The sequence below is a fragment of the Perca fluviatilis genome, chromosome 24 (assembly GCF_010015445.1).
Source record: "Perca fluviatilis chromosome 24, GENO_Pfluv_1.0, whole genome shotgun sequence".
Lineage (NCBI taxonomy): Eukaryota > Metazoa > Chordata > Actinopteri > Perciformes > Percidae > Perca > Perca fluviatilis.
In genome coordinates, this window is record NC_053135.1 from 17,770,422 (window position 1) to 17,795,309 (window position 24,888).

The 24,888-nt window shown below is 44.7% G+C and overlaps 1 protein-coding gene across 1 annotated transcript in view; it reads left to right on the top strand.

The window, feature by feature from the left end:
• The first annotated feature begins 5,110 nt into the window (after positions 1–5,110).
• The window catches only part of LOC120554200 (SH3 domain-binding protein 4-A-like), a 32,222-nt gene continuing 12,444 nt past the window's right edge, over positions 5,111–24,888 (top strand). The window contains exons 1-3 of the mRNA XM_039792931.1: positions 5,111–5,406; positions 13,978–14,144; positions 14,982–17,335. Coding sequence (XP_039648865.1) covers positions 14,021–14,144; positions 14,982–17,335 — 2,478 coding nt within the window. The 5' untranslated portion in view covers positions 5,111–5,406; positions 13,978–14,020. The remainder of the gene's footprint in view (positions 5,407–13,977; positions 14,145–14,981; positions 17,336–24,888) is intronic.

Consider the following 24,888-nt stretch of genomic DNA (forward strand, 5'->3'; position numbering starts at 1 on the left):
TCCCCATGTGGCAGTCTACTTGGATGACAGTTTAGTCACCGGGAAAACAGAGGAGGAGCATCTGAGTAACTTGGGCCAGGTGTTGAAGAGAATGGCAGAAGCCGGGCTGCGGTTGAAGCGTAGTAAATGCGTTTTCCAAGCTCCAAGTGTCACCTACCTGGGCCACAGGATTACGGCTCAGGGTCTGTCTCCTGTGGATGAGAAGGTGAGGGCAGTAAAAGAGGCTCCAAGTCCAAAGAATGTGGCAGAACTCAGGTCGTTCTTGGGCTTAGTAAATTACTATGGCAAATTCTTACCTGACCTCTCAACTGTACTGGCCCCCCTCTATCAGCTACTGCATAAAGACAGCTCATGGAAGTGGCAGCGAGCACAAGAGGCATCATTCCAGCAGGTAAAAGAACTGTTACACTCTGATCGACTGCTGGTGCACTTTGATCCAGACAGGGATGTCATCCTGTCCTGTGACGCTTCGCCCTATGGTGTGGGGGCGGTCCTTTCGCACCAGATGGAGGACGGCTCTGAAAAGCCGATTGGATATGTGTCGCGCACTCTCACTCCAGCAGAAAAAGGGTACTCACAGCTAGAGAAAGAGGGACTAGCTGTGGTTTTGCTGTGAAACGGTTTCACCAGTACCTGTATGGTCGTCCCTTTACCATCTATACAGACCATAAGCCCCTTATGGGTCTGTTCAGTGAGTCAAAAGGCATCCCACCCATGGCTTCAGCAAGAGTACAGCGCTGGGCACTAACCCTCTCAGCGTATCAGTACAAAATAGTGTATAAGGCGGGCAGCGAAAATGCCAATGCTGATGCCTTTAGCCGACTCCCTCTTCCAGACGCGCCAAACCAAACTTTCCTGCCCCCAGAGACTGTGTTCATGTTAGATAGGCTGTCTAACACTCCAGTGACATCAAAGCAAGTCAAAATGTGGACTGAGAGAGACCCACTGTTATCTCAAGTTAAGAGATGGGTGATGCAGGGCTGGCCAGCAGCTGTTGGGCAGGTGGAGTTTAAGCCCTTTTTCAAGCGTCAGCTAGAGCTAAGTGTCCAGGATGGCTGTCTCCTCTGGGGCTCCAGAGTGATTGTTCCACCCCCAGGGCAGGCACGGGTGATGGACGAGCTGCATGACGCCCACCCTGGCGTGTCCCGGATGAAGAGCCTTGCCAGGTCATTTGTGTGGTGGCCAGGGATGGACAGTGCTCTAGAAGAAAAGGTAAAGGCATGTGCACAATGTCAAAGTAACCAGAAGATGCCAGCACCTGCCCCGCTCCACCCATGGGAGTGGCCTGGTCATCCGTGGTCGAGGCTCCACCTGGATTTTGCTGGTCCATTTATTGGTCACATGTTCCTAGTGCTGGTGGATGCACATTCTAAGTGGCTGGACGCACACATCATGTCAAACATTACTGCCCCAGTCACCATTGAAAAGCTCAGGAGCATCTTTGCTACTCACGGGTTGCCAGATACTGTTGTGACAGACAACGGGCCCACTTTCACCAGTGAGTTGTTCCAGGAGTTCATGGAGAAAAATGGTATTCGACATGTCCGCACGGCTCCGTATCATCCGGCCTCCAATGGCTTAGCAGAACGAGCCGTTGAGACCCTGAAAGATGGTCTACGAAAGATGTCAGGACATACACTGGAAACTAAGCTTTCCCGCTTCTTGTTCCAATATAGGATCACTCCCCACACAACCACGGGCATCTCCCCAGCAGAAATGTTAATGGGGAGGAAGCCCAAATCTCATTTGGATCTGCTCCACCCAGACGTCGGAGCGAGAGTTGTCCGTTCGCAGGAAGAGCAGAAAGGGAGGCGAGACCAACATGCTAAAGAGAGGCTTTTTAAGCCTGGGGACTGTGTGTTTGCCAAGAACTTTGCTCAGGGTCCTCCCTGGCTGCCAGGACTCATCAGCCGCCAGACAGGACCGGTGTCCTTCACGGTGGACTTGTTGGATGGACGGCAGATCCGCAGGCACCAGGATCACCACACTGTCACTCTCGGACAGTGTGGACAGCTCGGTGGCTGATTTTGAGGTGCCAGTAGCACCACAGCAAACTGATGGACTGTCTGTGCAAAGTGAGTCTGTACAGGTAGACCAGCCTGTCTGCACCCCAAACTTGGCTGGGAGTACACAACCTGCTACAGGACCTGTTGGTCCCACAGTGGGACTGAGGAGATCTAAGAGGCAGCACAAGCCTCCAGATAGACTGACATGTTAAACGGTCCAAACGCTAGGACAAAATGTTAATTGTTATTAATATTATATGTTAAATATATTCAAGCACAAAGCATTTGGTAGATTGTTGTTTAAAATTGTTATGCAAGACACATTTCTGTAAGTTAGGAAAAGGCCGTAACGTGACAGAAAATATGTACGTTCATGAGTTTACAAAGGGGACCTGAGTGGCATAGTTGTATTTGTTTACATTATGTTTTCACTTAAAGGGGGAGAAGTGTTACAGACTGAAACTGTGTCGCAGTGTTTAAGGGTACTGCACCCCGGAACCTTTATTATTTAACCCAGGTTCCCCAGGGAGGTTAAGAGGGTGACCCCGCCCCGTTGACATGTGCTTCCCCGGTGTGTTGCTACCTGTGTATGTGAGCTGCTGCAAACGTTAAGTAAAGTCCGTTAACAGTTCAAAGTCTGCGTGCATTATTAACCGTCCAAGGTTATAACAGTAGTGTTATCAGCGCCGTGGCCAACCCGCAGAAAGCGCACACTGTGATACTTCAGCTCCCGTCGTATTTACCAAACCTGCAGTTCATCGGGTAACCAGCGCCTTTCTCCGCCCACTACACCGTAAATTGCGCTTGTAACAAAGCGTTGAGTACTGGTGCTATGATACGGCTGAGTGCAGACTGCCATATTCCCACTGCTGATGCTAGGACTGTTTGAAATGATCCTGATGCCAATATTTGTAACGTAGCGAGGAATTTAAGTTGGAGATTCAATGTCATCGTTGATTTCTTCCGGTAACTGTAATATTGCACAGCTGCTTAATCTGTAACGCTTAATGATTTCCTGTTTGCTCAACTGAAAAAGTGGGATCCTTGTGGCAAAAATCCTTTCAGCTCGATTCCTTGGCCTACGTCTTCGTCTTGCTCAGATTACTGCCGCCATTTCACCAGGAGGCGTATGCCAGGAAACCCGCTTGCGGCTGGTTTACACCTGCTTTTAAGAGGCGGAGAATTTTCACCGCAAAATAGAGGCGCGCCGTTACGGGCATTTTCTGTACATACCGCGGAATACGCAATTAGCACTTCACGCTTCCTCTTCCATCTCTTTATGGGGAACTCCCACTTTCCCCCTTGACCCTCCCGTGAATGCATATGCATGACACGGAAAAGGCGCAATTTGCCATTTTCAGTTCCCGCAAACAGGCAGTCGCTTTTACCTCAGCGCGGCCCGTTTGTACATACCTCGCCGTGCTTTTTACGCGCAACGTTGCGAAACAAATACGCCCGAGGTGGGACGCAAAAGCGTTAGCACATCTGGCCCTCAGTCCCAGCCAGTCTGTGTCCCGTCTGGACGTTCAGACAAAATCAACCATGTTTGATGTCATCCTAAATTTTAAGTCTTGGTAGTGAAGTTAAATCACGTGAACACTGTCAACAACCGACGGGTGCTCTCATTCCAGCACCAAACAGGAAGCAGCAAACGGCTAGAGCCGCTGGTGTTTATGGTTGCTTTGGCGCCGCCAAGCTAAACGCTAAAGAGGGAAAGTTGCCGATTTCGAACCCTTCTGAAACGGGCACGAATCTAGTTGTTGTATAAATCTCCTCCAGTTACCATAGCGGTAAAAAATAAAACATAGTTCATGCATTTTATTTATAGACTTTTCAGATTGTGTTATTGTAAAAATTCACGTCGTTTTTGCATGCGTAAGATAAAGCATTTTCAGATAAAGCTCCTACTGCTGCTGTTATTATTATAATTATTAATGTAGTGACACAGACCACAGCAGTCGCAGCGGTACGTTTTCGCCCGCTGGCAGCGTTTAATCACCTGACCCTGTAATGAACAGCGCCTCATTAGCAGAGTGAGCGTCCTGCTGCACGAGTCATTCCCCCACCCCGCAGCTCCACTCAACTATATTTATAGGGCCTGTTCAAAACACACACATCATTACTGACTCCGGGGCCACTTTTAGAGCGTTTGTTTGCTCTCTGTAATGCCCCTTTTGCAGAGTAGTGATGATGGTGACAGAAGTAGCAACCAGAAGCTGTTGCAATGTGATTTGATTTCACTTTTTTTTGGGTTCCGTTGTCTGTGCTTTTTTTTTTTTTTTATGGAAAGGGGATGGACATTAGCAGTGGAGGTCCTGTTTTTGTTCATTAAAGTAAATCAGGACTGAATGAGTGCAGACTAGCCATTTCAATTATTTAGATATTGACAAGTAAAGGAAGGGGAGGGGGGAGAGCAAGAGGAGCTGAGGCAAAGGAAAGGTATAAAAACGGAGAGTCAGGCTCCATCTAATTAACTACAGGATGACTTCCATTGTTGTATTGTAACGAGGTACAACTACTTTGTTACTGTAACTTAGAATTTTCACGTATGTGTACTTGACTTTGTTATCTACAAACTTCCACTTTTACTCCACTGCATTTCCCCCTACACAAGCACTCGTTGGAGTGAAAGGTTCTTTCTCACAACATTTTTTTAAATTCGGTTTCTGTTTTTCTCTTTGTTGGTGTCAGACTTTGGACTGGATGTCAAAGACGGCGTGTGGACACCCTGAATAGGCTAGTACACTTTTTTTACTTTTACTTTACATAATTACATACATTTCATATAATTAAATGACTTATGATACCTAAGTATAGTATATGTCGGGTACTTTGCTCCAGTAATATTCTAAAAGGTGACTTTAACTTCTACCAACGTCATTTTCTGGTGAGATACTTTCACTCAAGTATTGCTTTCAAGTATAGAAGACAGTGTGTGTGTGTGTGTGTGTGTGTGTGTGTGTGTGTGTGTGTGTGTGTGTGTGTGTGTGTGTGTGTGTGTGTGTGTGTGTGTGTGTGTGTCTGTGTGTGTGTGTGTGTGTGTGTGTGTAGCCACGCCCCCACGCAGTGACGACACCCCCCCGTCGCATCCACTACAGCTGCTCTCCTCCAGAGCTCCGACAGACCGGACCAGAGACACACGGGAAGCGGCGTGTCTGCGCATCTGTCACCGTTACAAACTTCATGGACTGGTCGGAGGGGGGGTGGACGAACGATAATCTTATTTCCACCTTTTCTTTTTAACATCTATCCTTTTTTTCCCTTTTTCTTTTTTTGGTCTTCCAGTCAAATGTCACGAGGGAAAAGAAAAAGAGGAAAAAGTCTCTCCATCGGCTCTTATGTTTCCCCCTATTCTCACTGAGCCGCCACTCCGAGCGTTCGGGCGTCCAGCCAGCAGGAGGTCAGTCCACATTCCCATCAATTTTACACTTAATTACTTCTGATTGTCATTTTAACCAGCCATTTACGCATTTTGTTCGCTAACTTAGCAGAATAATGTGCGGAGAAGAATTCGGCTTCACTCACGTGACAAATACCCATCGTATATTCCCGTGGTAGCCTATTATCCGCCTGCGGTGCTCTATAGTGATTCTACATGGAGTTGTGTGTCATTGCTGCTTTACAGGGAGTTTATAGCGGCATTACTTTTACATTATTACTTTTTTTAAGTGTTTAATGACAATTAGGCCTATACTGGTTTTCTGGGTCTAGTTTCTAATGCTTATTTAAGTTTTTTCTTTCTTTTTTGTTTCTTTTCCTCTTTTTCATCATCTCTCCGGTCTACCGGTAATGTTTCTTTAATTTGTGACACACGTGAGAGATCAGCAGCATATGGAGGAGAAGTGAGTGGAATTATAAAATAAAATTGGACAATTAGCGCGATATTGTCACGTGTGCGCACGCGGCCGCGCGCGTGCACACCTCCTTAAAGCCCTGCCAATAAGGTCATCTGATAAGCTGAAAATCCTCCATCTCTCTCTCTCTCTCTCGCTCGATCAGGGCTGCCCCGAGGTTTGAAGCACGCGCCCGCACACACACACACACACACACACACACACACACGCACACACACACACACACACACACACACACACACACACACACACACACACACACACACACACACACACACAGTGCCTGAAGTCATCCTGTAGTTAATTAGATGGAGCCTGACTTCAATCCTTCCTTCTATATGCTCGTATTCCTCGCTCCCTCCTCACTTTTCTCCTTCTCTCCATCTCCTAATGTCTCTTACCTGTTCCTCTCCACCTCTTCTTCTTCCCCCTATCCCCTCCCTCCTCTGTCTTTTTCTCCTCCTTCTCTTCTTCACTGCCCTCTTCTTCCTTCCGTCTGCCTCCTCTTCTTCCAAACTGTTTCACGGACAATTATTTTGGCGCTCCTTCCCTTGTCTCCTCTTCCATGTTACTCTTCATTTGCCTCCACGTCCTCTTCTTTCCTCACTCGTCACATTTTCTTTCTCTTCCTCTCTCCTTCCTCCTTTTTTTGTTGTTGTTTCCTTTGTCTTCCTCTTTCAACAAACGCATGCACGCAAACAGATTGCCAAAGTGACACACATACTAACACACACACACACACACACACACACACACAGACACACACACTTTGTGTTGTCTTTTACTACACCTTCCCGCCCCCGTCCGTCGAGGCTGTAAGCCTGAAAACTCCCATGTCATCGTTTTCCAGGTGCGCTCCATTTTGTATTTAATGGCTGCTCAGCACAACACACACACTTTCTCACTTTCACACACACACACACACACACACACACACGTGCAAACACACGCACAAACACGCACGCACACACACGTACAAACACACACTCACACGCACCCACACACGCACTCACACGCACACACACAAACCCACACAAACACACACACAGACACACACACACACACACACTGTGGATGAAATTAAGTCTGGCCACGCTTTCTTGCAAGTGCATGGTGCGAGCCCCCCCTCTGTCCTGAACACACCAACTCTCTCTGTGTTGATCTAAAACTCATCAACAAATCTAACATCTCCATCATAGTGATTACATTAGGACATTTGACACGCAGATCCCACTGAGCCAATGTGTCCTCCCAACCATCCTCCTCATTGATACAACCCACAGGAGCGTATCATGCATAGGCTGCGACGCCTTCCAAAAAAAAAATGTATCCAAACTCTCCCCCAAAAGCCTATTATAATTTCATTTCCATAAATAAAGACATTTGCACCATAAGTTGTTGCAGAAAAATTCCCCAGAATGCAGAAAAGTGTTTGCTCAAACTTCTCTGGGGAACACCCGACCCCCTCGGTAATGTTTGTGTCCAGGTAAGTCGATTGAGAACAATTTCTCATTTGTAACGACGACCTGTCACATTCACACACAGTTCCACATTCCTACCTGGAAACTGCCCGGTACAACCACAGCCTGATCTGCTGGCCACTGAGCAGCTCCACTGGAGCCGTTGGAGGTTAAGGGCCTTGCCCGAGGGCACCTCAGTGGTGGTAATGAGGGAGGGGACAAGCGCTGCTCTTTCACTTTCCCCACCCAGGTTTGATCCTGCCGGTCTGGGGATTGAACCTACCTGCAAATAGAGACGCTGGAGGTACATTATAGAATTCAAAGCACTTAATGTTGGCGCTTGAGCCGTCTGCTGCCCCAGGGCTGACTTGTTGACGTGTGAACCTCTTTTCGGGGTGGAGGAATCGCCCTCAGCGGCATTAAAACTCAGCACTTTAGTGGGCTCAATTTAATGCCGGAAATTTCACCCTGAGCCGAGAGAGGAGCGATTGTAATATTTTACGGATGAATTTTCTTCTCCGGTGATGAACGGTGGCGGTCGAGGGCAGAGCGGCGCCTCAGACTAATGTACTTGACCACATGCCAAGCGGAGGTTTTTTAATTTTTAATTATTATTTTTTTGGTCACAAAGCAGCAGCAGAAAGACTCACTCAGCCTGCAGGGGATATGATATGACCAGCGCTGGAAGAAGTATTCAGATCCCTTTACTTGAGCAAAAATACTAACATCACACTGTAAGAAATGCTCTGTTACAAGTAGAAGTCCTGCATTGACAATCTTACTTAAGTACAAGTATGTAAGTGTCATCAGGACAATGTACTTAAAAGCATTCAAAGTAAGTTACTAGTGGTTCAGTTTGACATGATTTTCCAGCCGCGCACCAACAGGTCTGTGCTGCCGCGGGCCATTCTCTGTCCCGTAATCTGCTCATTTTAAAGTGCCCATATTATGCTCATTTTCAGGTTCATAATTGTATTTTGAGGTTGTACCAGAATACGATTACATGGTTTAATTTTCCAAAAAACACCGTATTTTTGTTGTGCTGCACATTGCTGCAGCTCCTCTTTTGACCCTGGGTGTTCAGGTCTCGGTTTTAGCTACAGAGTGAGGCATCGCACTTCTATCCCATCTTTGTTGAGAGGCGCACTAGCTAGGTAAGGATCACATGAGCTAGCTAGCTGTTTGTTTCTACAGTCTTCTTCAGTTAGTACAAGGCAGGATTAGCCGGGAGACTTGTTCTGAACGAGGGGCGCACTTCCGACTTTGCGTGGAATACCTGCAGAACAGGGACATGGAAGTAGTTCTTTTGTCAATTGTGGTGAACTAGTGTGTGTTGTAGCAGCGTTTTGCCATTGAGAACGAGCTAGCATGCTACGGTTCGCCACCTCGTCTCTGCTACTGACGTAGAAAGCCCTGCTGATTTTGAACAGCTCATTGCTCTGAAGGCAGAAGACATTCAGAAACCTGTATCTCACTCAAAACAGCATGGATGGTTTTTTTCTTCCAAGTTTGTATGCGTGTGGAAGCACCGGAGATGCAAAATAACACCCCAAATCCCAATCCCAATTTTTTTTTTTTCATAATATGGGCAGCTGTGATGGCAAAGCGATAAACTCTCCGTGAGCATATGGCTGCTGCAAACGGTTATTATAGCGGCATTCATCCAGGGATTAGGACCGGCCGACTCGCGGCTAATTAAACCTTCGACTCACCGCTCCTCCACTCTGTCAGCCTGACTGAAGTGAGTTAATAACGCAGAGCATTTCACCGACTCGCATATTGATGCACACGTGGTGGGGGGGAATTATCCTGTTCCCAATTTTGAGGAAGGTTAACCCACACGCCCTCCAGCAGTCTGCTACGATCCCATGAGAGCTCATTTTGTATTTCTCTCTCTGTAATTTAAATCCTGTCTGCAAAAGAGGTCACATGCAGGGTATCACAGTCTTGTTTAACTGGTGTTTCTTTTTTAAGGGTAACTTCTGTTTTTTTTTTCAACTTGGACCCTATTGTACTATGTTTTTGTGTGTAAGTGACTGATGGGAACAACAATCTTTAGTCCAGTATTCAGCGAGAACGCTGTGATTAGCAGCCACGAACCGGACTGCAATGTAATCCTACGGAACAAATGTGCATTGTCAATTCCGTCCACTAAAAGTGCAGTTCTTGCCGCTGACGGGCTCAGATTATTATTCTAAGTGTCTGACAACATGACGGAAAGGATTCCTACAGTTATAGACTTTTTTTGAAAAGAGTAAAATCAGTTGTGTACCCAGAAACCGCTCTGAGGTCGCTAGCGTTAAACCCACCAGACTCCATTTAGATAAACTATACTTTTAGCGTGTATAGAGCCAACATATTTTCACATGTAAATCTGTAAACTATGTGTTCATTTCAACCAAAACTTGAGTTGTGATTGTTGGAAAAGTGGAAAGACGACCCAAAACGGCTTTTCACAGTTTTATTTTGTTTCTGTCGACTTTGAATGAAGTGTATTTTACGATGCTCAAATTCCTGTTTATTTACATGGAGTCTGGTGCAATTTCCCAGATATTTATGTGTTTAAAAAAAGGATCTTACTCTTTAACAGAAAGGTCGACCTCCTTAGAAATCCTTTGCATAATGTTGTCAGACACTCAGAATAATAATCTGGGCCTGTCAGCGGCAAAAATAGCAATTTTTGTGCGTATACAAGCTGCGCAACATACATTGTAGCTTGTTTCGCTGACTGCCGATTGCAGCGATCTCTCTTAACACTGGACCAATGTCAAAGATGGTTGTTCCCATCAGTCACTTGGACACAAAAACATAGGGAAAAGTTGTTGGAAACAAGACCCCCGAAGTCATCTTTTAAATGCTTGTGTCAGTTTTCCTTCTCAAATCCTGGTGCAAACGTTTCCAGGAGGCTCAGCGTGGATCTGCAGGGCTCGTTTTTAAAGAATCCAGTTGGGTCTGAGCCGAACCTCCTGCTGCGTTTCCCGTCGCAGCCAACCACAGCCTCCTTGTTTTCTTTTTCCAACACCCCTGTATCTGTCTGGCCTCCTGCTGCAGTCCGCGGGGGACGGCCTCCACGTTATATCAAAGCCGGTGACAGTGTCTTTGTCTGTCGGCTTGTTATTGATCGCGGCCTAGACTCCGGCTAGCTGCCCGCTGAGGAGGGGTTTTATCGACGAGCGACGCTCCCCACCCGGCGAGCAGAGAGGGCGCAAGGGAAAAGAAATGTCAACCCGGCGGAGTTTGACTCCACGCCACGGCTTTCAGCACAACTTCCATTTGAACAGATGCAGCCGTTTTCAAACAAGCCGTGCTCCGCATCCCAGAACACTTTGTCATTTTGAGGCATGAGAAACAAAAGTAATGATGCTCGTCTTGCAGCAAAGAAGCGCAAAAAAGTAAAGCAACTTTGCCATTTTGTATCATATTGTTCAAACTGAGCGGGACATGGTGAAAGGGGGTTAAAGGGGTTTTCACTGTTTAAAGAAGTTGTGACAGCGTTGAGGAACGTACACTTTAGTGACCGGGCGACAGCTGGCTTTCTACAGTCATCTGATTTCTAAGTAATAACGTGAAAGATTGGTTTTCAGAATCAGGTTCAGGGGTTTGACAAACATGGTTTCCTCAGGGGGATTTCTCCTAAAGAAAAGAAATAAAAAAAAAAGAAGTGAAAGAAACCAAATAAAAAAATGTTATTAGATAAACTTGCTGTCCAACAGGTAACAGTAGTTTTCTTTGAGATGCACACGTTTACTAATCCAGATAACAGCCTCGTTCATGTGTATACCAAAAAGTGAAGACGTTTATAGAACATGGGGTTTCCCATGTTGGTTTTGGGCAATTAAAGTCGACGTTTGACGCCTTTACGCCAATTTGATTTTGACAATTTGCTTTTTTTCAACAGTGTGGTCGTGTTTTCGACCTTTTGTGACACTTTGTTCGAACTCGTTAACGCTACTTTGGATGTTTTTGTCGCTTTTTTTTTCATTACGGGGCAAAGTCCGACTAATGAGCTGCCAGAACCTTTTCTGTTATTTTACGGATTCATTTGTTAGAGTGCAGATCAGCTTTAGCCAAAAAGCTCTATAGTCCATGCTCGTCGTCTCCTTGCTAATGACAGCTCACGTGCTGTGTGTTCTTCGCAGTTTTAGCTGGAAACCGAAGATGCTGTAACAAAGCAAAGGGCTTTATTTTATTATTTTTTTCAATTGCCTGCATCTGAATTAAAATCCCCAGCATTTTAATGGGAAAGCACGGAGCAGAGATCCTGCTCCAAACATTAAAGCGCTAATGAAGTGAACAGTGAAAGGCACTTTTTAACACGGCAGCTTCTGCAGCCGGTGTTTTTAATCGGATTGAAATGGCATCATTAGTGTGCAAATGCGAATGTTCCCACTGTCGCTCGCCGACGTCCTGCAGGAAGAATACAAGTCCCTTGTGACTGAAGGCAAACAACGTTTTGCTGCAAAACAATTTCTCGCCGCGTCTCCAAATCAGATTACTGTCCTCTGCTGACTTGTGTGTTTTCAGACTCAAAATTGAATCGCATCTCAGTGAAGGAAATTGGAAACTTGTGTGACACAATCCAACATGTAAATACTTAGAACACACAGAGCAGTGCAGCATTCGCAGCCGGAGGAGGGGGAGATGGTTGCCGTAGGAAAAGATTACTGCTGGTGCTTCTGCAGGCAGCAGCTGAACATCTGAAGTTAAAGGAGACCTATTATATAGCATTTTCAGCTACTTCTATTGCATTGTGTGTTTCTACTGGAACACGTTTAAATGCTTTAATGTTCAAAAGACACTTTATTTGATGCATGCTGCCCATGGCTGCTGCACCTCCATTCACCCTCTGTCTGAGACGCCCCGTTGGAGCGCCTGTCTCTTTGGGCTTCCCCCTCCCGCAAAAGCCCACTGTGTTCTGATTGGTCAATGTTTCTGCATCTCTGAGTCTCCACATCTGTTGCTGTCTCTGTACAGTCTTTGGATACTGACTGCAAGTGCAACGGAGTATATAGCAGGACTTTTTTCTGTGGAAAAACACCAATAAAGGCTGGCTAGTCTCTATCCACGGCGTTCCACTTCCGAGATTGCTCCGTTGGCGGCAGTAATTCCGCCGGATGTCCCTCTATCCGTCCTCTTCCTGTGTCTCTGTGTTGGCGTTCTAAACTCCTGTGGATTTGTGAGGACTATAACTATAACTATAACTGCTCCTCAGATCTCTTCAGGGTAAATCCAGACAGCTAGCTAGACTATCTGTCCAATCTGAGTTTTCTGTCGCACGACTAAAACTACTTTTGATGTTCCACCAAAACAAGTTCCTTCCCGAGGCTATTTCGTAGCGGCACCGCGGCTCTGTCAGGCTCTTAGCGCCGTCCCTCCCGAGACAATTGTGATTGTTTTTTTTTCTCCCATCCCGTATGGTTGTGTGGACTAGCCAGACCCTCCTACGCTGTGCTGTGGAGGAAGGTCTGGCAATGCGAGACTAAGCAGTAATGTGATCCGAAATTGGGGAGAAATGAACAACATTGGCAGCCAAGGTTACAGCTTTCCCTGGCATAAAGCATGCAGCTACACGTGACAATGTAAACACTGCAGTTACTTAAAAAAAAAAAACACTGCAGTAGTGCCTGCCTGGAGCAGTTGACCAATCATAGAAACCCAGCTGAGCCGACAATAGAGTAGTAGTTTAGCACAGTGGAGTGAAGTTTTTGCTCACAGGGATCTCTCTAAAATACGGTTACCTCATTATTTGAAGCTATAGGCCACGTTTAACATGAAAGTCCGACATTGTAACATAAGAGATATGACAGAAAATACAGAAAAGCATAATAGGTCACCTTTAAGTATGAGTTTTCAAGTTGTTCCAAGTTTGATGTGGAAGAACCAGGGTTTAAAGAGGGCTGAGACGATCTGGAACGGCATTCCGGCACCTTTGATTAATAAGTAAATTAATCTAATTAGCTGTTTCATACATCAGTGTTTCAAATTTGTTTTACGAATGTAAGGGACTTCTCCTGTATCAACAGCCAATAGAGAAGTCAACTGGTAAATTCAAGCTATAAACTATAGAAATAAAATTATCCATATTTTTTTTATGTTACAAACAGCTTGTTGGAATGGCCGAGTTTTAGACGGAGCCTCAACGACTGCCTGAAAGCATGGTAACGTTATATGGCCACGCGAGATAGAGAGTGACTGAAGAGAGGGAGCGCTCAGCGGCGTTTGAACCAAGCAGTGAATCAGAGAAATAAAAAACGTGTTTTCGCCGATTCATCAATAGAAATGTAACTGTAGCAAGCATCTCACTCTCACTAACGTTATCCACATTCATATTTAGACGAAACAAATTACATATCCAGCTTCAAAAAAGCCTAAAAGTCGGAAGTTAGAACTGATGTACAAAGAGGTTATGGAGACGATACACCGTCTCGTCTCATTGGTGTAGACTGGCAGCTTTCAGAACGCCGCAGACGGGCTCATTGCAAGAAGAAGTTTCAACACGTCTCGTCGCGAATCTTTGCTCTGAACTGGGCTTTACACTCCGGCGTCGCTTTTGGAATTTGCTCTAGGTTCCAGTATCCGCTTAATGCCTGAATGCAGATGTGTTTAAAGTTGGCTGGGCGCTCCCACCCTGAAATGCTTTGTTTGTTTCCCATCCAGATGAAAAGCTGCCAATGAGCGATTTCTACGTTGAGCACCAGCCATGGCTGCCCATCGCATCATCAGAGTGACGAACAACAATAACGTCCTTCCTCGCTGCAAGTCTGAGGGGACGCTCATCGACCTTAGCGAAGGGTTCACCGGGGCCAGTCTTAACGATGTCAAAGGTCAGTGTTTTGCTGTATCCACGACAGTTTCAGCGCCATTGTTGTTATAGAGAAACTATGTGTACTGTAAGGTACAATATCAATTATTCAGATATGATTCATTGGAACTAATTAACTCAATATCTTTAGAATTTGTTGTTTTCAATTTTGTGCTTTTCATCTTTAAATTATTCAGTCATATGTTGGAAGCAGTATTATTCTTTCCCTTTCACTGTTTGCACTTCATTACAGCTTTGTTTACATGCTCTGCATGACGTGAACTAAAAATAGAAGATGACGCAGTAAATTATGCAGTTCATCTGCTCATATTTTTACTTTGTGATCTGAAAATGTTGTCCTTGAATTCAGAATGATTAAAGGTTTGGGTTATTTTGGGAGCTATTTTGTCTTCCTTCGTTCTTGAGCCTTTTGAGACTGAAAAATGCCCTCAGACGTTGTTTGTTCAAGCAGCAAAATACGACCTACATTTACGTTATAATGGCGGTGCTCTCTAGTGGCACTAGTAGTTTTGCAAAGCAGGAGGCTAGGTGACGAAATATAAGAGCGCCAAAATATCCACATAAGGAGGCAGGCTGGGGTGATGGATGGGTCAAACAAACACAGGACTTCCACCCGGGAGAGTGATTTTGGATTCCTGTTTGAAACTAAAAGCAAAGGTTCTGTGCTAAAAGTAAATGGCAATTTTTTTTTTTACTTAACAAACTTCATGTTCAGCGTCAAGTGAGTAACATTCAGGAAGTGAAATAACGTCTGATTACCAAACCACATTGCAATCAACGCTGAAGACCGTCACTAATAGTTTTAAGAGATTCTGTCTAACATCTTTTTCCATTTCAGTGCCTTCTCCCAGTGCCTTAAGGCTGGATACTTCAGCCTCCTATGGAGCTGCGCAGGAAGTGGTTGCCATAAAGGATTATTGCCCCAGCAGCTTCACCACGCTGAAGTTCTCCAAAGGGGATCGCCTCTATGTGTTGGACACGTCAGGTGGAGAGTGGTGGTACGCCCACAACAACACGGAAATGGGCTACATCCCAGCCGCCTACGTCCAGCCGGTCAACTTCAGGAACTCTATGCTTAGCGACAGTGGGATGATTGACAGTCTCGGGGAAGGATACGAGGATGGGTCAAAGGAGTTTGGAGGTTTGGGGGAGTGGACAGGGATAACCCTTAAGCCCTCCCCAATTTACAACAACAGTCCCCTCTCTCTGAACCCCTTTATCCATCCGTTAGATCAAAACTGCAAAGATATAGGTGTAAGGAACTCAACAGATCTTATTCTGTTTGATGCACTGGCATCTCCATCATCTTGCTCAAACTTTAACACCAATACAATCATGACCAATGGGTTCAGCAGCTGCCACATTAACAATACCACCCTCACCAGCCCAAATCAAGCGGTTGGACCTAACCTCCACAGGGATAACCCGTTTTTTAGGGGTAAACGCTCCCACAGTCTCTCAGAACTGTCAGTCTTGCAGGCGCAGTCGAATCCAACCTTACCTTCCTCTGGATTCTTCACAGGCCTTAAGGCTCCTTCACCGGAGCAGTTTCAGAGCAGGGAGGACTTCAGGACTGCTTGGTTGAACCACAGAAAGCTAGCCAGGTCTTGCCATGACCTTGACTCCCTGGGTCAGAGTCCTGGGTGGGGCCAGACGCAGCCGGTGGAGACCAACATTGTGTGCAAGTTGGACAGTAACGGAGGAGTTGTTCAGCTCCCGGACACCCAAATCACCATACACATCCCTGAAGGCCACGTCAGCCATGGAGACCACCAACAGATCTCCATGAAAGCGTTACTAGATCCTCCTCTGGAGCTCAACGGTGACCACTGCTCCACTGTTAGCCCCGTGGTGGAGATCAAGCTGAGCAACATGGAGACCAGGTCCTTTATCACGTTGGAGATGAAGGTATTGGTAACCATCAAGAAGGAAAGTTGTCACACGGCAGAGGTGCTTTGCGTTCGAAGTGACTGCAAAGAAGGGCCTTACACACCCATCCCCAATGCTTACATTTACAAGGATACAGTCCAGGTGCAGCTGGATAGTTTAGAGCCTTGTATGTATGTGGCTGTTGTGGTTAAGGCACAGTACATTAGCCACAATACCACTGTTTGGGACCATGTGCAGAGGAAAGTAACGCTGGGTGTCTACGGTCCCAAGCACATTCACCCTTCCTTCAAAACAGTTGTGGCAATGTTTGGGCATGACTGTGCCCCCAATACATTGTTGGTAAATGAGGTGGGCCGGCAGGCTAACTCCACCCCGCCAGTGGCCCTCCAGCTGTGGGGGAAACACCAGTTTGTGCTGGGGTACCCTCAGGACCTCCAGGTGGGATTGTACTCCAACATGTCCAACTATCAGGTGAAGGCGAGCGAGGGTGCCGGGGTGATTCAGGGATTTCAGGTCAAACTGGGGAAAGTCAGCAGGCTCCTGTACATGATCACATCGCGTGACCCCAACAGCATCTCAGATTTTACTCTCAGGGTCCAAGTCAAGGATGCCCTTGACTGTATCCTCACCCAGTTTTGCGTCCAAACGCCATCACCGCCACCAAAGACCGAAGCGAGGATAATGGGCCAGAGGAGGTTTCTGAAAAAGAAAGAGGTGGATAAGATTGTCCTCTCACCACTGGCTGTCACTTCCAAATACCCAAAGTTTCAGGACCGATGCATTACCATCCTTAAATTTGGCAAGTTGATCAAAACAGTGAATAGGCAGCACAAGAGTACTTATCTGTTGGAGTACAAAAAGGGGGATGTTATTGCTTTGCTCAGCGAGGACAAAATCAAACTGCGAGGGCAGCTGCGGACCAAAGAGTGGTTCATTGGATACTACCTGGGGAAGATAGGCCTTGTCCATGCCAAGAATGTTTTAGTTCTGGGTAAGGTCAAGCCTATTTATTGGTGTGGGCCGGACCTAACAACCACAATGCTGCTGGAGCAGATCCTGAAGCCTTGCAAATTTCTTACGTACATCTACGCAACAGTGAGGACGGTTTTAATGGAGAATGTGGGCAACTGGAGGGCATTTGCAGATGCCCTTGGGTATGGGAATTTGCCACTTAATTGTTTTTGCCGAACCGAACTGGACAATGAGCCGGAGAAGGTGGCGTCGGTTCTGGAGAAACTCAAAGAGGAGTGTACGAACATGGAGAACAAGGAGAGGAAGTCCTTCCAGAGGGAACTCATGATGGTAAGACCAACCATGTCTTTATTTCTTATTGGTTTATTTGTATTGTGGACTGCTGTTTGTGTGCATATTAAGAGAGGTCAAAATAGAGAACAGTGTATTGATATTACTGCAGTGACCCAAATGAGCAACTGACTTTAAGGTGGCCTTAAGCTTTGGCCTTGTTCAGTCAGAAACTGCGAAGCTGCATCCCTTTTTCCTTAAGGTAGGAAATACAAACCTGACCTTTGAAGTTATTAGGGGTATACACATCTATCACTGTCCCTACTGTAGACAAAGAATGAAGAGCTGAACCAATTGCGGTCTACATTTCAATGAGTTATTATCCATAATCCACCCAAAATAGTGAAAAGGCCCATAGCAAGTTCTCAAAGCCTAAGGTGATGTCTTTAAATTGCTTGTTGGCTGTTAGGGTTACAGTCAAAATGATGATGATGATGTAGGACAGAGAAAAGTAGTACATTCTCACATTTGAGAAGCTGTAAACAGCCAATATATTGCATTTTTATTTAATAAATGACAATTGCAGTTAATTTTGTGTTTCGGAGAAGAGTATAGGTCAAATTCGCAATCACCTAATTGTCCTTGAACAGAGAAATACAGTACATAAATCATACATTTGGTGCCGTCTCTTCCAACTGTTATATTGCTGCGAAAACATTCATGCTCAGCAAAAGCATTTACTGCAGAGATAAATGTTCAGGAAAATTGTTCAGCATTAGCATAACACTGCTGCAACAGCTATTATGCTCAAATTATGTACATTACAAACTGAGCATCACTCAGATGGTTGCTGCCTCATTAGCTAAGCTTTGTTGAGCCTAAAAAGAACAAAAATGCAATTTCCTCAACAGTCAGTCACTGGCTGTCTGATTGATTCAAACCTCTTTGCACTTCGGCCCCTTAACATGATTTCTTTCCACTTCAGCCTTCGTTGCAGTCAGACAATGTGACTGTGTGAACTGGAAGAATTTGAGTCCTTATGCTCAGTCATGTGAAGGGTAAACAACTTGTCTTACAGCCTGAGGTGGTGTACAGCCACCACATGAAAAATGAAGGGGGTGCTGGAGGAGAAAATCCTGTGAAGAGAAGCACAGAAATAAAGCTTAACATCTGCAGTTTGAGTGAAAACAACTCTGTCAAGCAAATGCACGCCGGCCTCGATGTGTTTTTCTTCTCCAACAGCACCGACACCCTGGGGGAAGCAAAATAGTCCCGAGACATTTCCCTCGCCATATGCCATTATTCAAAAAGTACTTTAGCAAAGTACATTTGCCAACTGCTGTTCATCCAGGCAGAGTTGATGAAGCGTGCATGCACTTTTGTCACGGCAACATGCTCAGCGTGGCCACCGGAGCAGCCGGGGGGTCAAGTGCCTTGCTAAATGGAACTTTGACAGTTAAGTAACTGTGTCCATGTTCGGACACCATTCGCAGCCATTGGCTGTATCCGGATATACCCTGTCTTTTAAAGTGCAAATTAATTTACACACATCTAAGAATCTAGGTGTGAATTTTCATATATGTACATGGACATTTACATGTCTAAGTAGTGCACGAAAGTGACTTTGATGAGAGAAAGCCGTGAGAACTCTTGAGCGACGCTTTACATTCAAAGTGGGCATTAAGGAGCTTTTACTGCATCATTTGGAGTTGTTGAAGCTCGTCTTTTGTTGTGAAGAACAGAAGTACGGTCCCGGATGTGTCGGCAGCATTGATGTTAATTTGGGCGATTTAGTAATTTTTAAGCGCCCTGTAAGTTTTTACAGCGGGGAGATAGGTGTGAGTATGGCAAAGTGTAGCGCGCGGCTAATTCACCGGCGTTAGCTTACTCCAGCCGGCTCTTGTAAAGTAAAAGCCAAAGTTTAATGGTTAAAACAATAAATTGTTAGAAAGGTAAGAAGTTACACTTTAGTTTGACACCATTCAATAAACGGAAAACATTACAAGGGCATTTATATTCACATTTAAACAGATATTCTGATAGAACGTTAGCCAAAAAGTGTCCGAGTGCGGACACAGTTTCCTTAACTGTTTACTGCTGTTAGTGCTTTTTTACCTTGCACTGTTATCCAGAGCAGCTCCCTGCTTGGCTGTACGTGGTGCAACCTCCCCATAATCTCACAAAGTCCAAAGCAAAGGAGGCATGCTTTTATGTTTTTTTTTTATATAAAAAGGCTTTTACTCTGGCGGCTATACCTTCAACTCTTGCTGAGGCTTTTAAACGTACTGTGTTCACAAAGAGGGCCTTGGCTTTCTTATCTCTGAACCAGGCTCCATCCTTGACTCCTCTGGGCTCCATTTTTTTTATTTTTTTACATTTACTGGAAAAAGAAATGAAACGAGCACACCCTAATGTCCCTAACCCTAACCCTCACAGCAGTTTTCTTCTGAAGTCAGAAACACTTTCATCATCAAGGACGATATAGAAACTTGTTTCTGTTGACCTCGATGGAAAGATTTGTCCACGTGTGTTGCAGCACACGCATATATGGTTACCCATTGTATGGAATTCATCTCTGACATAATGTTTCACCCGAGTTAAAGGCAGCGGTGGTAGAAGTATTCAGACCCTTTACTTAAGTGAAAGTATTTTTCCAAGTGTTTTCCAAATCTAAATGTATTTGCTGTTTGGGTGTTTGGTTTGGGCAGTTTGCATATGAGATTACTCCTCTAATATCAGCAGCAGATCTATCACTCAGTTAGGCCAGTATTTTGCTTTTCATCAGTTTTTATTGAAAAAAAAGTAGATTGGTTTAAAAAAAAATTTAAACCGGTTGTCCTTTGATTTTACTCCTGGATTTTTATGTGCAGCTGCATTTAAAACTTTCCTGCTGCAAAAAGTTACTGCTCAGTTTGCTGCTGCACTACACCCATTGTTAACCACTAGTGTGTGTGTGTGTGTGTGTGTGTGTGTGTGTGTGTGTGTGTGTGTCCTGTGACAGCAGTAAATTGTCATCAGGCAGCAGGAACATTGTCCTGTGAGTTACAAGGGCTTGAATCACAAAATCTTCTCAGCGTTACATATGCGTTAGTCAATAAAACAGTCCTACGTTACTGGCTTCAAAATCATCGATTAACAAACAAGGCATTCATTCTCTCAATAATGAGTCAAGGACAGGTTTTTTTTTTTTTTAAGGACAAAAACACACACAAATCTTTACATTGTTCCTCATGAAAGTGTCTAAGCATCACGGAGAAACACTGTGGTTAAACTACACAATGTGTTAGTCTAGGGTGTCCAAGATACAAATTCAGGTGCGCTTTATTAACAGACGTTTTAGGAAAGGATGGGATGGGATGAAATTATCTCATCTCAAGGGGACCAACGGACTGGGGAATGGGAATCAATGACTATAAACTGGAAGGTATCATAGTGCGGAACCCAGGGAGTGAGAGTGGCTACGAAATCACCTCGTCACTGTTTAAATATTTGTAAAACCCAGAGGCAGACATTGAGGTTGACCAATAGCACTGATTTATGAAGAAAATATAAAAATGACGAAATATGGAGATACGATGACTGTCTGCCTGAAAGCGACGTTATGAATGCTAAATAGGGGGGTTAAAGTCAAGTGTTACTGTAAAGTATAGACTTCCATTGGCACTTGGTGCCATCATATTTGCTAACTAAGCTAAGAAAAAGCTTCTGCTCGTTGACAGAGGTGTCGTATTACATAGGCTACATTTCCATTGCTATGTTTTGGTTTAAAAACCAATATCTTCTGCTACGTTTCCCCATACTCTCATTCCGCCTGCTCTGGCATTTCTCCTGGCATTACCTGAGTGTTCAGTGGAATATGACACAATAGTGCCAAACGTTCCAGAATACAGCCAACACATCGTACACCGGAATCTTCACCATATCAGTCAACTGACCTTTGTTTCTGTGTGCAGAACACAAGTCAGGATAAGCTGTTGGCATTTCTAACTGTCTCATTCAAACTAGCTTCCCTAACCTGTAGCTATGAGTTACAAGCAGCAGGTTTCCCATTATAAAATGGCTGAGAAGTCCTGCTCTGCTGCCTCTTTGGACACGGACCTCCAAGTCATAAGAGGAAGCCGGCTCTCCTCTGAGTCTTCAGACTACTTAGTCCTGGACTTAATTGGACCAGGAGCCTTTGCTAAAGTCGCCAAGTGTGTTAAGGCAGCCACCAATGATACGGTGGCTGTGAAGATAACAAAGAAACGCTCAATGTCTGAGGCAGAAGAAGAGGATGCCATCCTGCAAAAGCTGAGGGCGTTCGACCCAGACATGTGGCACTTTGTAAGGTGGGACAGCTCATTCATCTACAAAGCACATCTCTGCCAGGAATTTGAACTGCTGGACATGAATCTCAAGGAATTTGTGAATATGAGACCGACCTCGTCACTTCCCCTGAGAGACGTCCGGCCTATTTTACATCAGGTGGACACAGCTCTGCAGTTCCTGAAGAGCTTAGGGATCGCTCATTCAGATCTCAAACCTGAGAATATTATGCTGGTGGACCATGTACGGCAGCCATTAAAGATAAAACTGATTGACTTTGGCTCCGCCTGCGATGCCTCAAAAGCAGAGCAGGGTTCACGTATTCAGCACCAGTGGTACCGGGCTCCAGAGACCGTTCTGGGTCTCTCCTGTAACGAGGCCATAGACATGTGGTCCCTGGGCTGCATTGCTGCCGAGCTGTTCCTAGGCTTCCCGCTTTACCCTGGGAGCTGTGACTATGAGATGATTTGGAAGATAACGCAAACTCAGGGTCAGCTGCCAGGGTACTTCCTCAGCACTGGACTCAAAACGAGTCAGTTTTACCGGAAGACTTGGCCAAACATGTGGAAACTCATGACGCCACACGAGTATGGACGCATCCCGTGGATCGACTGCTTGTTCGGCTCCCTGGATGATCTGAAGAAAGTCCGGCTGAAGCCAGACAGGCGTCTGTCAGAAGCGGACACTCTGAGCGATAAGGCTGACCTGGAGAACTTTGTGGATCTGGTCAAGCAGATGCTGCAGCTGGATCCTACTCAGAGAATAACACCCGGCCAAGTGTTGCAACATCCTTTTGTTACAATGAGCCATCTGATGGACTTCTGTTGTCTGCAAAGTCTGAGCTCAGATGAGGTTGACGCTGAGCCAACCCAGCAGCCACCCTCAGAAAACCAGTTATCCAAAAGATCCTCATTTTGGACTCAAAGTCCAAAACACATATTGTCAATATCTGACAAGGATACATCTAGACTTGCCCACATCAAGCCTCTGGAAAAAAGAAAGAGGGCCTATGCTGAAATTTCACAGAGTAGCAACAGAAGCCCAGACAGCACCTCCCCTGTACGGAAGAGGAGGAAGATCTGTGTAGGTAGACCTCTGATAAAAAGGTTGTACGGTGAAATTACAATGGACAGCAAAAGAATCCCAGGGATCTCATCCCCAGAAAGGAAGAGGAGGAAGATCTGTAAAGGTAGACCTCTGATAAAAAGGCCTTACCGTAAAATTACAAAGGGCAGCAAAATAATCCCAAAGATCTCCTCCCCAGAAAGAATGATCATAGATTCAAATGAGAAAGACACAGAGCTACCAAGTACTTCTAAAAAGGCCCCATCCACTGTGATCCACGTCACATTTCAGAGGAAGGAGGACAAAAAAGAGACAGAGGGCAACAGCAGAATCCCGGAGATCTCCTCCCCAGAAAGGATGATCATAGATTCAGAGGAGAAAGACACAGAGCTACCAAGTACCTCTGAAAAGGCCCCTTTCACTGTGATCCACGTCACATTTCAGAGGAAGGAGGACAAAAAAGAGACAAAAGCAGTAACCAAGATATGGATCATCGGGTCAAGTTATATCCGACGAGGGGAGGAAGCAGCGTATGAGAACTTTGGGGAGAACTTCGGACTTAATGCCAAAGTTGATTGGTTTGGCAAAGGAGGCATGCGCTGGAGTGGCGTCCTCCCCCGTTTTTATGCAGAGTTGTCAAACGCTCAGAGTCCCCCTGACATCTTGGTTGTCCACGCTGGTGGCAACGATCTCGGCATGACCGCCAAGAAACTTGCATCCATAATGGAGTGAGGAGATTGATGGAGCTCAATGCAGAGTTTCCATCAATGACGACGTTATATACTCTGTATCAACGAGCGGAAAGTGTGGAGAAATGGACCGCCAGGGAGGGTCAACGTCGACAGGAAGACCGTCAACAAATGCATGAGAAAGGCTGTTGGCAACTTTGGCGGCGAAGTCATTGAACATCCCCTCCTGAGATATTTTGACAGGAAAATATTTCTGGCAGACGGAGTGCACTTCACCAAAAAGGGAAATGGCATCTTTGTGACCAGCATCCAGTGTGTGCTGGTGAAGATCCTTCAGAAAACGCTCCCAAGAAACTATTATTAATCATACCTCTATTATTATTATTATAATAGTTGGTAAGGTTAGTATTGTGGTTGCTGTTCCTCTTTAAATAATAAATACAAATCTGTAAGAAAAAAAACGATTGGTGCAATGTCTGTAGGGACAACACAGATTTCCAAATTATAATTAGCAGTGGTGGATGGATAATTATGGACAACAGATTGGTAAACATTTGTGAGTAAATTTATCTTAACCCTCATGTTGTCCTCGGGTCAAAACTTCTATATCAGAAACATGGGTTTCTTTTTAACCAAATTACTCAACAAATTAAGTGCAATTGCAAGTCCTCGAATTCTACTTTCATTGAATTGTGGGTATTCAATTTTATAGCATTTGAAAAAAATTGAAATGGTTTCAAATCCTGACTAAACTTTAACATACACACGTCTGTGATTCTCCACCAACAAGCGTTCCTCTAATATTAGTCGAAATCATTCATCATTTCAAAATGAGGTATAATCTCCTATAAATTCAATTTATTGACCACGAATTCCAAAAATACGTGTTAAACTATTGGCAATAAGTTGGAGTTAGTGAAAAATCACATGAAAAACATTGAAAAAAAGTGACAGAAACATTGAAAAAAGTGACGAAAAAAATTGTGAACATCACACATCAAAAGTGTGAACATTCAGAAAATGTGAAATGTATCAGAATATATATATATATATATATATATATATATATATATATATATATATATATATATATATATATATATATGATAGGCCAAAAGTTTGGACGACACCTCATTCGTTTCCTTTTTATTTTCATGACTATTTACATTGATCACTAGATTTCATGAAACTATCAAAGCAGATGACATGAACATATGTTTGTGGAATATATATAGTGTGTAGAATAACAAAAACATGTTCTCATATTTAAGATTCTTCAAAGTAGCCACCCTTTGCTTTTTTTTTAATAAAGTAAAATAATTCCTACTAATTAACCCTGACAACACACACCTGTGAAGGTAAAACCATTTCAGGTGACTACCTCATGAAGCTCATTGAGAGAACACCAAGGGTTTGCAGAGTTATCAAAAAAAGCAAAGGGTGGCTACTTTGAAGAATCTAAAATATAAGACATGTTTTCAGTTATTTCACACTTTTTTGTTAAGTACATAATTCCATATGTGTTCATTCATAGTTGTGATGCCTTCAGTGAGA